The following is a 14,172-nucleotide window of genomic DNA, read 5'->3' on the forward strand; positions in this document are numbered from 1 at the left end:
GTAGCCCTCTTTAGAAGAGGAAAACTTGAGCCAGCCATCGAAAAACTATTTATTTATAGGGGGAAAATGTCTGGATCAAATCTAATTTCTGATATTGGATTTTACCCCTTACCAGAAGGAGCCCCTTTGTGGAGTACTGTGAAGACATTGTCATAGCAACTCTGCGGCACTGAACAGTAGAAGCCACTTTACGGCAGTACAGTAGATGCCATTTTAAGGCACAACAGGCTGTATCTTAACACAGTACCCCCACATTATTTTTTTCCAGAGAATAAGTCATCTTTGTACCAAGTTTGGTTGAAATTGCTCTAGGCGTTCCAAAGTTATGCTGGAAAACACACACACATACACACACACACACACACACACATTTATATGTATGTGTTGTGACCCAGCAGGAGCCATTGGAGCTGCCACCAGACTCCAACAGCGAGGGGCCCTATGAATTGGCTCTGGAGGATGCGGAGGACCCTGGACAGGGTTCCGACTCCAAGCAGGGCGCAGAGAGGCTGGTTGGCCACCAGGAAGCACCTGAGACTTGGATCAGTGGGGGGAAGACAAGGGAGAGTGAGCCGGACACCAGTAGTGAGATGTTCCTGGATGCACGGCATCGAAGAGCTAATAGGCGTCAGGAACAGTTGTGCAGTTACAGGAGGTAATTGCACTCAGCTGGTGGTCATTAGGCTCCTCTCCAGACTATAAAAAGACTACTTGTGCACACGCCCCTCTTTGCAGAAGTCAACACAGGATCGAATGTCGGAGAACATTGTTAGAAGCTTGGCAGGCTGGATTGCTGCCAAGCCTTATCTGTGTTTATTGCTGCCCAAGCTTGTCTGTGCCGGTTTGCTGCCAAGGACCTGTCTGTCTGTTAATTAAATGCTGTAACTTATCTTTGGCTCGGAGTGTGCTTGGGTGTGGAACGAGGGGACTCAGAACATGTATGTATGTATGTATGCATATATGTATCTCTGTCTGTATGTATGTTTGTTTTTATGCTGCCCATCTCACTGATGCAGTGATTCTGGGCAGCCTTTACTAAAAAAATCTGTTAAAGAAAATCTAGAGCTTCCAGAATCAGTTCCCCAAACTAATGTGGAAGAAAGATGACAGTACTGTTTTCATATATAGATTTGGGATCTGCTCATCATTTCTTCCCCTTTCTCAAAAGTTACCTTTACGGGATAAAGACAAATGGCTCTTTTTAAGTACTATCGTTTTGCTGGAATGTGGACAGTTCTTCTGTTTATGCCTCTGGCAGCTGTTCTCAGCCTGCCCCTGAAACCTCCAGAGTATCAGCAATATGCTTATTGGTGATCTTCCATCACTACCAGCGATTAGAAGGACTTGTTCAAATAACTCAAGGGAATCTACATCCGGGCCACACAGACTGTTGCTCATCAGCTATTTCCTGACTCAGTGAAGGGCTTGTATAAAATATTTTCATTAGTTCAAGGATACAGTAATGCAAAACCAGGGACCAGGGCTATTAGGAAGACCAAACTTAATTAAATAGCATTAATTGTGGACTTACGACCACAATTAAGCCCAAAATGTCAGTTGTTGAGTAAGACATTTGTTAAGTGAGGGTGGGTTTTTTTTTGCGACCTTTCTTGCTACAGTTGTTAAGTGAGTCACTGCAGTTGATATGTTAGTAACCTGTTGTTGATTTATTGTGAATTAAGCTTCCCCATTGACTTTGCTTATCAGAAACTTATGCAAAAAAAGTGATCACGTGACCTTGGGACACAGCAATGGTCACAAATATGAAACCAATTGCCAAACATCTGAATTTTGATCACAGGATCATGGGGATGCTGCAAAAGTCGTAACTGTGAAAAACGGTCATAAGTCACTTTTTTAGTGCTGTTGTAACTTTGAATGGTCACTAAATGAACTGTTGTAAGTTGAAGACTGTATTTGCCTTATCGTTTGCAAGAGGTACATTGGCGTGTTGGGGAGGAGGGTGAGGAAGAGGCAGTTTTCCTAACAGAGGCTCAATATTTGTCAAAGGGGTGTGGATCATGGCAGGAAGAAGCATTGGCACCTTTCTTAAAACCAAATATAAATAGAGAAGGCCAGAGTAAAGTAAAATAATATTATTCCATAGACACATGCAAGACAAGGGCACATTGAGTACAAAAACACATGTGCTATTCCTTAAGTCCCTAAAGGGACTGGAGACTAAAACATATAAAGAACAGTTGCAGGAACTGGGTATGTCTAGTTTAATGAAAAGAAGGACTAGGGGAGACATGATAGCAGTGTTCCAATATCTCAGGACCTGATCCAAAGAAGAGGGAGTCAAACTATTCTCCAAAGCACCTGAGGTTAGAACAAGAAGCAATGAATGGAAACTAATCAAGAAGAAAAGCAACCTAGAACTAAGCAGAAATTTCCTGAAAGTTACAACAATTATTCAGTGGAATGGCTTGTCTCTAATGTTGTGAATGCTCCAACACTGGAGTATTTTAAGAAGAGATTGGACAACCATTTATCTAAAATGGTATAGGGTTTCCTGTTTGAACAGTGGGTTCGACTAGAAGACCTCGAAGGTCCCTTTCAACCGTATTATTTTGTCAAAATAACAGGATTCTGCCAGCCAGGGGTGGGATTTGCAGATTTGCCTAATTGGGCAGATCCTTAAATAGAAGATCTCCACAGCAGCTCACCCCTATATGTATGTACAGCATCAGTTCATTTAGTGACTGTAAGTGACTTATGGCCATTTTTCACACTTACGACCCTGGCAGCATCCCCATGGTCACATGATCAAAATTCAGACACTTGGCAGTGTCTGAATAAGGAAGCCAGCACAACAAGCAAGTGAGGGCATCAGTCTTTATTTTTCTTGGCAAGCGGGGTTATTAAACTGTTCCTGATTATGTTAAGTCAACCGCCTAGCTTAAAGCCACAAATCTATACAAATTCAACCATACCTAGATGCCTCATAGAGTTTAGACATTTGACTTTAGTGACCAGCGACTCATGAAACTGTGAGTCCTTGTGGTAATAAATGGAGCCTCCAGTGGGTATTCAGAACTACATCATTCCTATGGAAACAGGCAGCTTTCTAGCTCACTTGGCTGAAGAGGGAGGCCCAACGGTTTTCGCTCCATTGTGTTGTGGTGGCGAGACTAAGTTAATCTCTTTACAAGGCTGGGTAAAGGAAGGGGGGGAGTTTAATACAGCTAAACAGAGAAGGGTCTGGAGTGGAACACTTATGGGTCACCTACATTCCCCTCCTACAGGTGGCCTGAACACATAAAAATCAGTACAGTACAATTTGTATATTAATACAAGATTGATTGCAGTTTAAATGCATTCTAATGCTTAAGGAAGTTTAGACGATAAAGCAAAAATATGGTTAAACAGATTACTAGGAGAAAAGGAACAGGGGGAGGATTCCTAGTATGGGATAAAATGTCATGAGTGTGATTTAAGTAACTATTGGAAACAATTACTCTGTTTTAGACAGAATTTCTATATCTATATTATATAACTACATTGTACATCTAGCATATCTCTTGATTTAGACAGAGTGTGATTCAACAAACTAAACACAAAGAGTTGTTTTCTATATCATATTATAACTACAATCTGTCCGTCCACCCCCACCCCCATCCATCCATCCATCCATCCATCCATCCATCCATCCATCCATCCATCCATCCATCTAATATTCTTACCCACATAAGCACAATAAATACAATGTGTATTAGGACTGAGCAAAGTTTTCCTTCAGTTGTTTTGGGAATATGGCTAGCACAATGCAAAGTAGCTGGTTGAGATAGTTCAGCCCAGCCTTGATGTCCATGAAGGTGATACACTCTTGGATACAGCTTTGATTCCCAAGTGTTGCCTCCAATGCTCTAAATGTGACACACGAAATTCGACTATGCTCTCTTTATACAAACCTAATGGACATATGGAGACATCATCTGCAAACTTCCCTTGCATTATTCATAGAAGCTAGAGAACTGCCCATGTCAACCTTAAGATGTTAGTAGAGATTCTCAGTCATCCAGGTCATGGTTGTCCCAAAGGTGCTTTTTCAGGAGGCAACTTTGCCTTAGCAGAGTGAGAAAAATCCTCAGGGATGATTCACACCCTGGTCAGAACTTCTTTACTCTCCTGCCATTGGGCAGGAGATATAGAAGCACAGCAAGCTGAATGAATAGGCTGAAAAATTGCTTTTATCCATGGGCCATCAGCCTTCTGAACATAACATAACACAATAATTAGGTCTAATATGATAGACTTGCAGAGCCAGCGCAACGTGCAACATGTTTATATCGGTGTAACATAATATTATGTACATGGGAATGTGTGCTAGTTACTACTTATTTGGGTTTAGGGATTTCTTTTTCTTTATTATGTACTAGCTGTACCCGGCCACACATTGCTGGGGCCCAGTCTGGTTAAATGGAAAAGAAAGAAAAGAGAAAGCACAAGTTTCTAATATGTTTAATTTCACAATGCCTTGTGGGTATACAATATTTTTGTTGTTCCATTGTCTGTGCAGATATAGAAATTGTCTGGTTTGCTGACTCTAGAACATGCAACATATAATTGTCCATGTGAGAAACAATTTTCAATTGCTGGAAAGACGTTGGACGAGCACATTTACCAAAAGCATGCGAAGAAAGAAACATTCCCAGGGTGGTTCCCTCTTGGCAGGGTCATGCCGTTGCCAGCAGCAGCAAGGTTCATGAGGGTCTTGCCCACATGGCGGGCCCTGCCACTCGCTGCACTGGCCACAGCTCCCCCGGCAGAGGCGGGCCCGCATGGAAGTGAGCCACAGTGGCCCCTGCAAGAGCTACCACGGAGCTACCACGACGCCCCCCCCCAGGCCCCAGCCTGGTGCCCTCCAAGCTCCCTGAGATGGGCAGCCTCTGGAATGATGGGCTGGATGGGGCCCCTCCGGACATGGGTGGGGGGACTCCCGCATGGAAGGGAGGCTGGGGGTGTCCCCCATGGGTGTAGTGGAGCGGCGGGTGGGTGCTGCTATTGATCAGGCCTCGGGGCTGCTGGGCTGGGTGAGGCTGGTTGGGGGAGACGGCGCCGGGGCTGTCAGCCTCGTGGAAGTTGTTGAGCATCTCCTTGGAGGAGCTCCGCTTGGGCTCCCCCAAGTCGGTGGCCCGGGAGAACAAGATATCCAGGATCTCTGCAGAGGAGAAGTCCTTGGTATGAGACTTGTCCAGGTCGTCGTAGCTCTCCATGTCTTCGGCGATGCTGTTGTTGGAGCTGAGGCTGGCCGAGATCTGCGCCGGGGTCACGCTTGTGATCTGAAAGCTGCTCTTCTTCTTCAACTGGGCACCCGCCGGACCCCCGACACCTCCTCCTCCCTGCGAGAGTAATGGCAGGCTCTGCGGCAGAGTTGCCCCAGGAGGGCAGGAGGAGACCGAGGCGGAGGCGGAGGCCGGGGGAGGCGGTGTCAGCTGGGCCAGCAGGCCAGGCAGGAAGTCCTCCAAGCCGGTTCCGCTGCTGCTGCCAGCCCTTCAAGGCAGCATCGCGGGCTGCACCATCTTCTTCCTCTCCTGCGCCTCCGCTGCTGAGTCAAGCTGCTGCTGCTGCGACTGCTGCTGCATTGGGGCCGGCAGGAGGAAGGCCCGATAATGCCACCGACATTGATGACGCCTCCCTCAGGCATCGGCCCAGCCAGGCTGAGGAGGAGAGGAGGAGGAGGCGGCAGCCGCCCCCGACCCCGCTTCCCTCAGCGGTGGCAGCCAGAGGATGCATCCGGCGTCCCCTGAGGAGTTGGAAGAGGAGGAAGGAACCACCCCTGGTGACGTGGACGCGAGGTAGCCCCCACCAGCCGCGGCCCCATCCAGAGACACCACTTCTGCTGCAGCCGCCACCTCATGGGGCACCCAGTGGCTCCCCAGCCCTGCTGCGCCTCAGGCTGACACCGCCGCTACCACCCCGTCAGAGCCGCCTTGGCAAGGCCATAGTTGGCTCGCTATGATGGGGGGTGGGTGGAGAGTGCATGCGGCCAGCCGGGCTGAGGAGACGCTCTGCCTCCACCTCCTCTGGAGCTCCGCTGGGCTGGGCTGGGAAGGCCGGCTTAAGAGCAGGGAGAGGTGGTCGAGGGACAGCACAGGCACCGCCCTGTGGCAGACAGCAAAGGCCTGGTGGGAGGGGAGGGGAGGGAGGGAAGAGGAGGGAGAGGCCGAAGGGCTTTGGCTCCCCTTGGCGGAAATTGCCAAAGCTCATCGGAGGAGGGGCAGAAAGGGAAAGGGTGTGGCTGCAGCCCAGCCACACATATAAAGGGACCGTCGGGATGAAGCTGGAGAGAGGCCAAACTATTCCAAATATACTATACTCATGAAATGAACGCTATGGTAAACGACACAGCTCAATTCCAATGCAATGTCACACGAAATAATTAAATCAAAATTAAAATAAATCAAAATCTATGAAAATTCAATATAACAATGCAATCGGAAACATTGAAATGGAATCGTGAAATATTTAGTATAGCATGTGTTGCTTTTACGTCCAACAGATGGCGCTGGTTTTCAAAAAAATCATGTTTTATCTGTCACAGGTGTGATATCTATATAATATAGGTATATAAAAACACGCATGTATTCGAATGCAACGTTGTGTCAAAATTTCAAAGCAATTGGTGAAGAAGTTTTGGAGATTTAAGATTTTGAACAAACAAACATTTACATTTTTATTTATATAGATTCTGTGTTTTCAGGGGGGGGGGCTGCACCAAGGGAGGCTCATCCAATTTCATTCTACACATGTTGTGCATTGACAATAAAGGTTTGATTTTACTGATTTAATTCTGTAAATTCTGGTTCCTGTAGTCTGCAATGGATGACTAAGAACACCTACATACTTTTAGCTATACAATTTGGGATGAACACCCTTTGAACGGTGTGGGGGTAGGAATGGATTTCCAAAGGAAAAATTGCAAACTAAAGGAACCAGGAGCACTATTTGGGTGACCCTGAGGACACAGATAAAGTGCTCCAAGTAGTTCAATGCCCCCCTAAAAGGATGCAAATGACCAGCTGTCTGCAAGGACTATAAATCCTTCCATTCCTCACTATCCTGTCAGAACTGAAGAAGCTTCTTGGATAAGAAGCAAAACAACTCCAAAGAAAAAACAAGAAACTCCAGTTGCCTTCTGAAAAAGCACCTTTGGGACTTAACATGTCAGGTAGCTCACAATGAATACATAAACCGAAAATATAACAAAATCATATTACAGAAAAGCAGAGCCCCCTGAAAATTTTAACCAAGTTGCACCAAAAATACAGCATGATCTTCTAATAACCTGGCCCAGTGCTTGGAGGAAATATCATGTCCTCATGACTAAGCAGGGGTTGGAGCCATCTGGATCTCAGGCAAGGTGTGGTTCCAAAAGGCAGCATCAGAGGGCCCACTTCCACAATGCCACTAGATGGCAGTGTTTCAGAGAAGAGACCCAAAGCATACACACTTTGTCACATCTGGTGGAATAAGCAGATACCGGTAGAAGGCAGTTTGGTAAATAACCTGGCCCTCTGCCAGTAAGGTCTTCATAGGAGACTACCAGCACCTTGAATTGCACCTGACAACACAGCTTGTGAAGCAGAGGTGTTATCTGATATACCAGATTCTGTCCCAAATTATCTGTAGCTTCCAAATCAGAGGTGGTATTCTGCCAGTTTGCCCCGGTTCGGGCGAACTAGTAATGGCAGCGGCAGGAGGCTCTGCCCACCAACCAAGACATCATCACAGACGCTCTGCACATGAGCAAAACAAGCGTCCACGCATGCTCCCAATTCTAAACCGGTAGCGAAGGTAAGAGAAAGCCATCACTGTTCCAAATGTTCTTGAAGGGCAGCTCCATAAACAGAGTATGGCAATAGTTTAATCAGGAGGTGACTTGGGCCTGAGGTTCCCCAAGAAGGGCTTTCCAATGATTTTGATTTGATTTGATTTGATTTGTCTTGTATGCCGCCCACTCCCGAAGGACTACGGGCGGCTCACAATAGACAAGGGAAAGGGGGAAAACTAGACAAAGACAACACTTTAAAAACAAAACCACAACATTCACAATTTCCGTGGGGCTGGATATTTCACAGCCCCCCCCCCCAGCCAGCTGGAGCAGCCAGGACTTGGTGGCTTTGCGGAAGGCCGGGAGGGTAGTAAGGGTCCGGATCTCGACAGGGAGATCATTCCAGAGGGCTGGAGCTGCAACAGAGAAGGCTCTCTCCCGGGGGGTCGCCAGCCGACATTGGCTGGCAGATGGAATCCGGAGGAGACCTAACCTGTGAGATCTAATCGGTCTGAGGGAGGTAATCGGCAGGAGGCAGGAAGAAGCAGGAAGAAGCATTGATTCCAGCACTGATACAAGCATTTTATAGCTTGCACGATGAGAAAATAAATGTTAACTACTTGTTACTCACGAAACCACCTACCAACAGATCAGGGATGCTTCTGAAACAGTTGTGTCTAGGCTCTAGATGGTGCCACCCCAAAACTAGTACCAGGAACTAGCAAAGAGATTTGAAAGATTAAAACAGTTTATTAGTAATTTTTTTACACTTCTTCTAGGGTGTTTATCAATAAACCCCACCTACAGATATACAGCCTTCCTCTATTGCTGAATATCAGAATTACTCTAATATTTCAGAATATTCGAATGCCATGCCTTAAATTTACTGTATAGTTCAAACAAAGCTACAAATTGGCTTTGCAGCTGGAAATTCTGAGCCTTGGAAAAGAAAACACTATGTTTTAATAATGTTACGGTACACATAGTCCTCGGATTACGACCACAATTGAACCCCAAATTTCCATTGCTAAGCAAGGCAGTTGTTACCTGAATTTTGCCCCATTTTATGACCTTTCTTGCCACAGTTGTTAAGTGAAACTGGCTTCCCCATTGACTTAGCTTGTCAGAAGATCACAAAAGATGATTGCATGACTCCGGGACACTGCAACTGTGGTAAATATGAGCCAGTTGCCCAGTGTCCAAATTTTGATCAAGTGACCAGAGGGATGCTACAATGGCCATAATGGTTCAAAACAATCATAAGTCACTTTTTTTCAGTGCCGTTTTAACTTTGAATAGCAATAACACTTATATACCACTTCACACTGCTTTACAGCTCCCTCTAAGCAGTTTACAGAGTCAGTGCATTGCCCCCAACAATCTGGGTGGTCAATTTACCCACCTCAGAAGGATGGAAGGCTGAGTCAACCTTGAGCCTGGTGAGATCCAAACTGTCAAACTGCTGGCAGAATTAGCCTGCAGTACTGCATTCTAACCACTCCACATGGGCCCACGGCTCATGATCACTAAAGGAATGGTTGTAAGTCGAGGACTATCTGTCCTCCAGACGTTGTGGAAGTTTTTAAGAAGAGATTGGACAGCCATTTGTCCCAAATGGTATAAAGCCTCCTGCTTCAGCGGGGAGAGTGGGGGTTGGACTAGAAGACCTCCAAGGTCTCTTCCGACTCCGTTATTTCTGCATTCAGTCCTGCCTTCATTCCCATCCATCCTGACCCCAATTTTAAAAAAAGCCGGGAGAGGCCTCGCGTCAGGGCCGCAAAGAGTTAATCGCTGCTGGACGCCGATTGGCCGGGCTGGGCGGAGATTTACCATTCAGAGCCCGGGCAGCAAGAAAGTTCAGGAGTTTGGGAAGAGAGTCCCAGCCAGAGAGCTGAAGAGTCATCCAGGAAAGGAGGGGAAGGAGGGGAAGGGGGAGGGGGGCAGGTTGAGGAGAAACAAACACAGCCAAAAAAAAAAAAACCAACAACCAAACCCCCAAACCGGTCCAGGCGGCAGAGAAGGAGACAGTGGCTGCTTCCAGGGCCTGGGAGATCTGCCCGCAACTTTGGATTCCCTGGAGAGCGACCGGCCAGATTCGCCCGGGACAGAAACAGCCAGACGATGTGAAGAAACAGCCAGCCGCCGATCCTTTCTTGCCTTACTTTCCTCCGGGTGGCTGACTGGCTGGCTTGGACTCGGTGGCCGTAGACAGTAATACTTAGGATCGCGCCCGTGCCAGCGGTGGCCTTTGTTAAGGACTCCCGCCGGGCTTCCCCCCCACAAAGCTTTTTAGTCCTCTCGTCTGCGGCGGCGATCGTCGTCATGGCCCTGGGGAGAGGGTTCCCGCGGTACGCCGCCGCCGCCGCCTGCCTTTGGATCCTCTCCTTTTGCCCCGGCGTTACAGGTGAGTGCAAACCAAAAGGGACTTGGGGAATATATTTTATGTCGCGCCGGGGACGATCGGGGGGTGACAAGGTGTCATAGTTGTGTGAATCTTGCGTGGGGAGGAGTTGTGTCAGACGGCCGCCCATTTCACAGTAAAGGATAACTTTATTTATTTTTGTGAATCTTTAAGCTGCTTTTCGCGGCAGGCAGGACTTGGGGAAGCGGGGAAGAGAAGGAGTTAATGGAAAACAATAAACGTAGCACGTGTAGAACTCCCTGTAAACATACCAGTGTTTCGATTGCAGCAGCAGCAGCAGCAGCAGCCCAGAGGTCTGTAAATAGATGGGCGGTTATTCAACATCCCTCCCCCCCCCATGTATGGTCTTCAACTGCACTTGCAGGAGGATGGGACCGGCTGCCAAGACATTTTGGAAGGTGCCGGTTGCTTTGGCTGCAGTGAAGAAGTGGCTAAATGGATTGATTAAAGTTTGCCAGGTCTTTCGGATGATGCCACGTGAAATAAAAGCTGAAGAAACAGAACCTGAATTGGTAGTGGTGCCTGAAGAATGGACACCCCAAGCTTTTAACAGAACAGGATGACAAGAGTTGGAAAGGGACCTTGGAAGTCTTCTACTCAAACCCCCTGCTCAGGCAGGAAGCCCTAGATACCTTCTCAGACAAATGGTGGTCCAGTTTCTTTTTAAAAACTTTCACTGTTGGAGCACTCACACAACCTGGAATCCAGCCTTCCACTGATTAATTGTCCTAACTGTCAGGAATTTTCTCCTTGATTAGTTTCCATCAATTGCTTCTTGTCCTGCCTTCAGATGCTTTGGAGCTTACTTCTGCAGTATGAGAGAAGGCTCTCTAGTGTTTTGTTTTTTCCCCCCAACTGAGCCAAGCAGACGTGGGTGTTGTAGGAGTGTATGGACTTGGTTTGCTGATACAGTGTTTTTAAAGTGTTTATAAGGTGGTTAGTGATTTTGAAATAGCTGTAGCTCAGCTTTCCCAGTGTGGCGCCTTGAGAATGCAGCTTTCAAGATGTTCAGCATTGTGCCAAGTTGGGCAAGATTTCCATAGATGTGTAGGCTGGTGATAATATGCAGGCAGTCCAAAGTTAAGAAGGCTTCTCCTTCATATTCTGTTTATATGTTCTAGAAAGAGGGCAGAGAAGAGCAACCGAGATGTTTAGAGGACTGGAGGCTAAAACATACAGTGAGTGGTTGCAGGAACTGGGCATGGCTAGTCTAGTAAGAGAAGCACCAGGGGGGAGATGATAGCAGTGTTCCAATATTTGAGGGACTGCTACAGAGGGGAGAGAGTCCTTAGTTTCCAAGGCACCTGATGGCCAGACAAGGAATAATTGATGGAAACTTTCTGACAGTGAGAACAATCCACCAATGGAACAGCTCACCTTTGGAAGTTGTGGGAGCTTCATCGCTGGAGGCTTTCAAGAACAGATTGGACTGCCATTTTTCAGAAATGGTGTAGGGTCTCCTGCTTGGGTGCGGGGTTGGATTAGATGACTTTCAAGGTCCCTTCCAACTCTGTTAATCTGTTAATATCAAGTCCCCAAACATGCTTATTAGCTCTTTTGTATCTTTGAAATAGGCTTGTTACTAGCTTATTCTTTGCTTCCCTCTCTTTACCTTTAAGATGCTTCCACGGAAAGTTAGAAACAAGTTGGTCTTTAAATGCTAGTTCCATTCCTACCGCAGACGTAGATTACTCAGCAGAGAAAATAACACTAGCAAGTATGGTTGCCCTGTATCACTTCCAGCAGTAGTATTGAATAGCTGGAGATGTAAGAGAGACTGTAATGCAGGGACATGCAGTCAGGGGAGGCAGGGGAGGCGGGGCCTCACCAGTCTCATGAGGAAAAGGAAAGAATTTTTAAAATAATTAAAAAGGCCAAGGTAGTTGCTGCCAGACTCCAAGTCATAGTGATTCTGAGTCTGCTTAGTGCTAACTGTAGGGGGAGGCAAGAGAACTATGGGCCTCCTTTGCATGAGGAATTTTTCGCCTTTTAAGAGTTAAGCAAAGGTTAAAAAGCGAAAAATTCCTTATGCAAATGAGGCCCATAGTTCTCTCGCCTCCTCCTGCAGAGGGCACTTTGTTTAGAGGCTTTTTTAAAAAACATTTAAGCAGAGTCATCCATGTGGTGACTCTAGCAGCAACTATCCTAACTTGCCTGGCCCTGGCTAGACCAAATCTTGCATTTTTGATGCAGCTGGAAGGTATGTGGGTCAGAGGGAGGGGACAGGGGGGAGGAATTCAAAATTATTTGTAATGTAAGTAATTGTAATTTGTTTTTATTATGTGTGTGTGTGTATGTATGTGTGTGTTTTACCCACCTCTGCTGGTGCGCGGGCTGGCACATTTATTTTTATTTTTCATTTTTCGGCCCGCCATAGAGCAAAACATGTCCTGGTTTGTGGCTGGGAGGCACGCTGGTACTTAAAGTGCATGCCGCCACCCCACTGTATGGCCAGGGCAGCGGCATGCACTTTAAAGTGCATGCCTTCTGGGCCGGCCATTCAGCGAGACATGCTTGATGTGCTCCATCTCGGTGGGCGGAGAGGACGAGGGAGGACTGGAGGCAACGGGTGGGCGGCGAAGTGAGGCTGCTCAGGCGTTGAGCCAGCCTGGGGGACGAGGGGTGGTCACAGGCTCCAGAAGCTGAGGGGCCTCAGAAAATCTGCTTAGCACGGGTGCGGGGACAGCAGCAGGAGCTTATGCGGCACAGCAGGTCTCCTAGGACCTCCTAGGCGCCAGCTGCGCTGCTCATTACCATCAGTCGCCCCATGTTCAGCAAAGTAAGCATGGGGAAGTCCTTTGTAGGTGGCTAAGACTGGCTGCCCGCAAAGGACCTCCCCAGACTTGTATTGATGAGTGCAGGGCGACTGACGGTAGTTTGTGCCGGCTGCGCCCACTCAAACTAGCCTCAAACTAGCCTCAGTCGCCCGGTGTTCAGCAAAGCAAGCCCGGGGAGGTCCTTTGTGGGCGGCCAGTCTTAGCCGCTTGCGCCCGGCACTGCGGCTGAAGTGAAGCCCCAAAGCCCCCACTGCCACCGGAATATCTGCTGCCACCTCCTCCTCCTCCAACAGCACTGCCGGATTTGCCGCCCGACGCTGCGGCTGAGGTGAAGCCGGCAAAGGTCCCACCGGCGCCCCCGCCCGTGGCAGCGGCGTCTCCCCCTTTGCTCGGAGCACCTGAGCTGGACTCCGCATTACCCCTGCCCCCTCCTCCTCCGCCGTGCTTTTGAGGAGCCATGAGTCCGCGGGAGGGAGCGGGAGCAGGAAAAAAGGCCGCAGCGCTGGGCAGCATATGTGGTGGTGCTGTTGGAGGAGGAGGAGGCAGCAGCAGTTATTCTGGTGGCGGCGGGGGCTTGTCGGTATCTTCAGCGGCAGCCCTCCCCCCTCCCCGGTGAATAAAGCGAAGCGGAGCAGATCCATGCAGATGACATCATCGCAACATGACTGGAGGAGGAATTCTGGGAGTTGAAGTCCACAAATCTTAAAGCTGTGCCGGGGCTTCAGCGGGGCTTTCGCGCTTGCCTCACCGGCCATGAAGCTCACCGCGCGTCACTGCTGTAATGATACCTTCCCCAGTATATTTGAGGCAACAGATCTTTTTCATCTCTCAATTTGAAAAATAAGCTTCAATTACATAATTAGTTTTAAAAAAAAAACAATTCGTGGATTGTGGGATGTTTTAAAATGTCAATTTGCACCCCTGTTGAAGTTATACCCAGCTTTCACTTCTGACAAAAACACTTTTTACTCGCTAGGTTCCCATTGGGTCCAAGCCATGGGACAAACACATCTACCTATTTAACAAATACAACATGGATCTAAGTTAACAGCTAACTAAACAGTAGAAAGTATTATATTCCATATAACTGTGATGGCGATTCTATGGCACACGTGTCACAGGTGGCACGCAGAGCCATTTATTAAGGCACGCAAGGCGTTGCCTTATCAGCTCCAGTGCCAGCTGACTTCAGCCAT

At 47.8% G+C, this 14,172-nt stretch overlaps 1 protein-coding gene across 2 annotated transcripts in view; it reads left to right on the plus strand.

The window, feature by feature from the left end:
- The first annotated feature begins 9,695 nt into the window (after positions 1-9,695).
- The window catches only part of ITGB5 (integrin subunit beta 5), a 91,245-nt gene continuing 86,768 nt past the window's right edge, over positions 9,696-14,172 (plus strand). The window contains exon 1 of one of the 2 annotated variants that reach the window (XM_032222243.1): positions 9,696-10,181. In XM_032222243.1, coding sequence (XP_032078134.1) covers positions 10,100-10,181 — 82 coding nt within the window. In that variant the 5' untranslated portion in view covers positions 9,696-10,099. The remainder of the gene's footprint in view (positions 10,182-14,172) is intronic. The other variant, XM_032222232.1, reaches the window with a different exon arrangement.

Source organism: Thamnophis elegans, chromosome 1 (assembly GCF_009769535.1).
Source record: "Thamnophis elegans isolate rThaEle1 chromosome 1, rThaEle1.pri, whole genome shotgun sequence".
NCBI classification, from domain to species: Eukaryota; Metazoa; Chordata; class Lepidosauria; order Squamata; family Colubridae; genus Thamnophis; species Thamnophis elegans.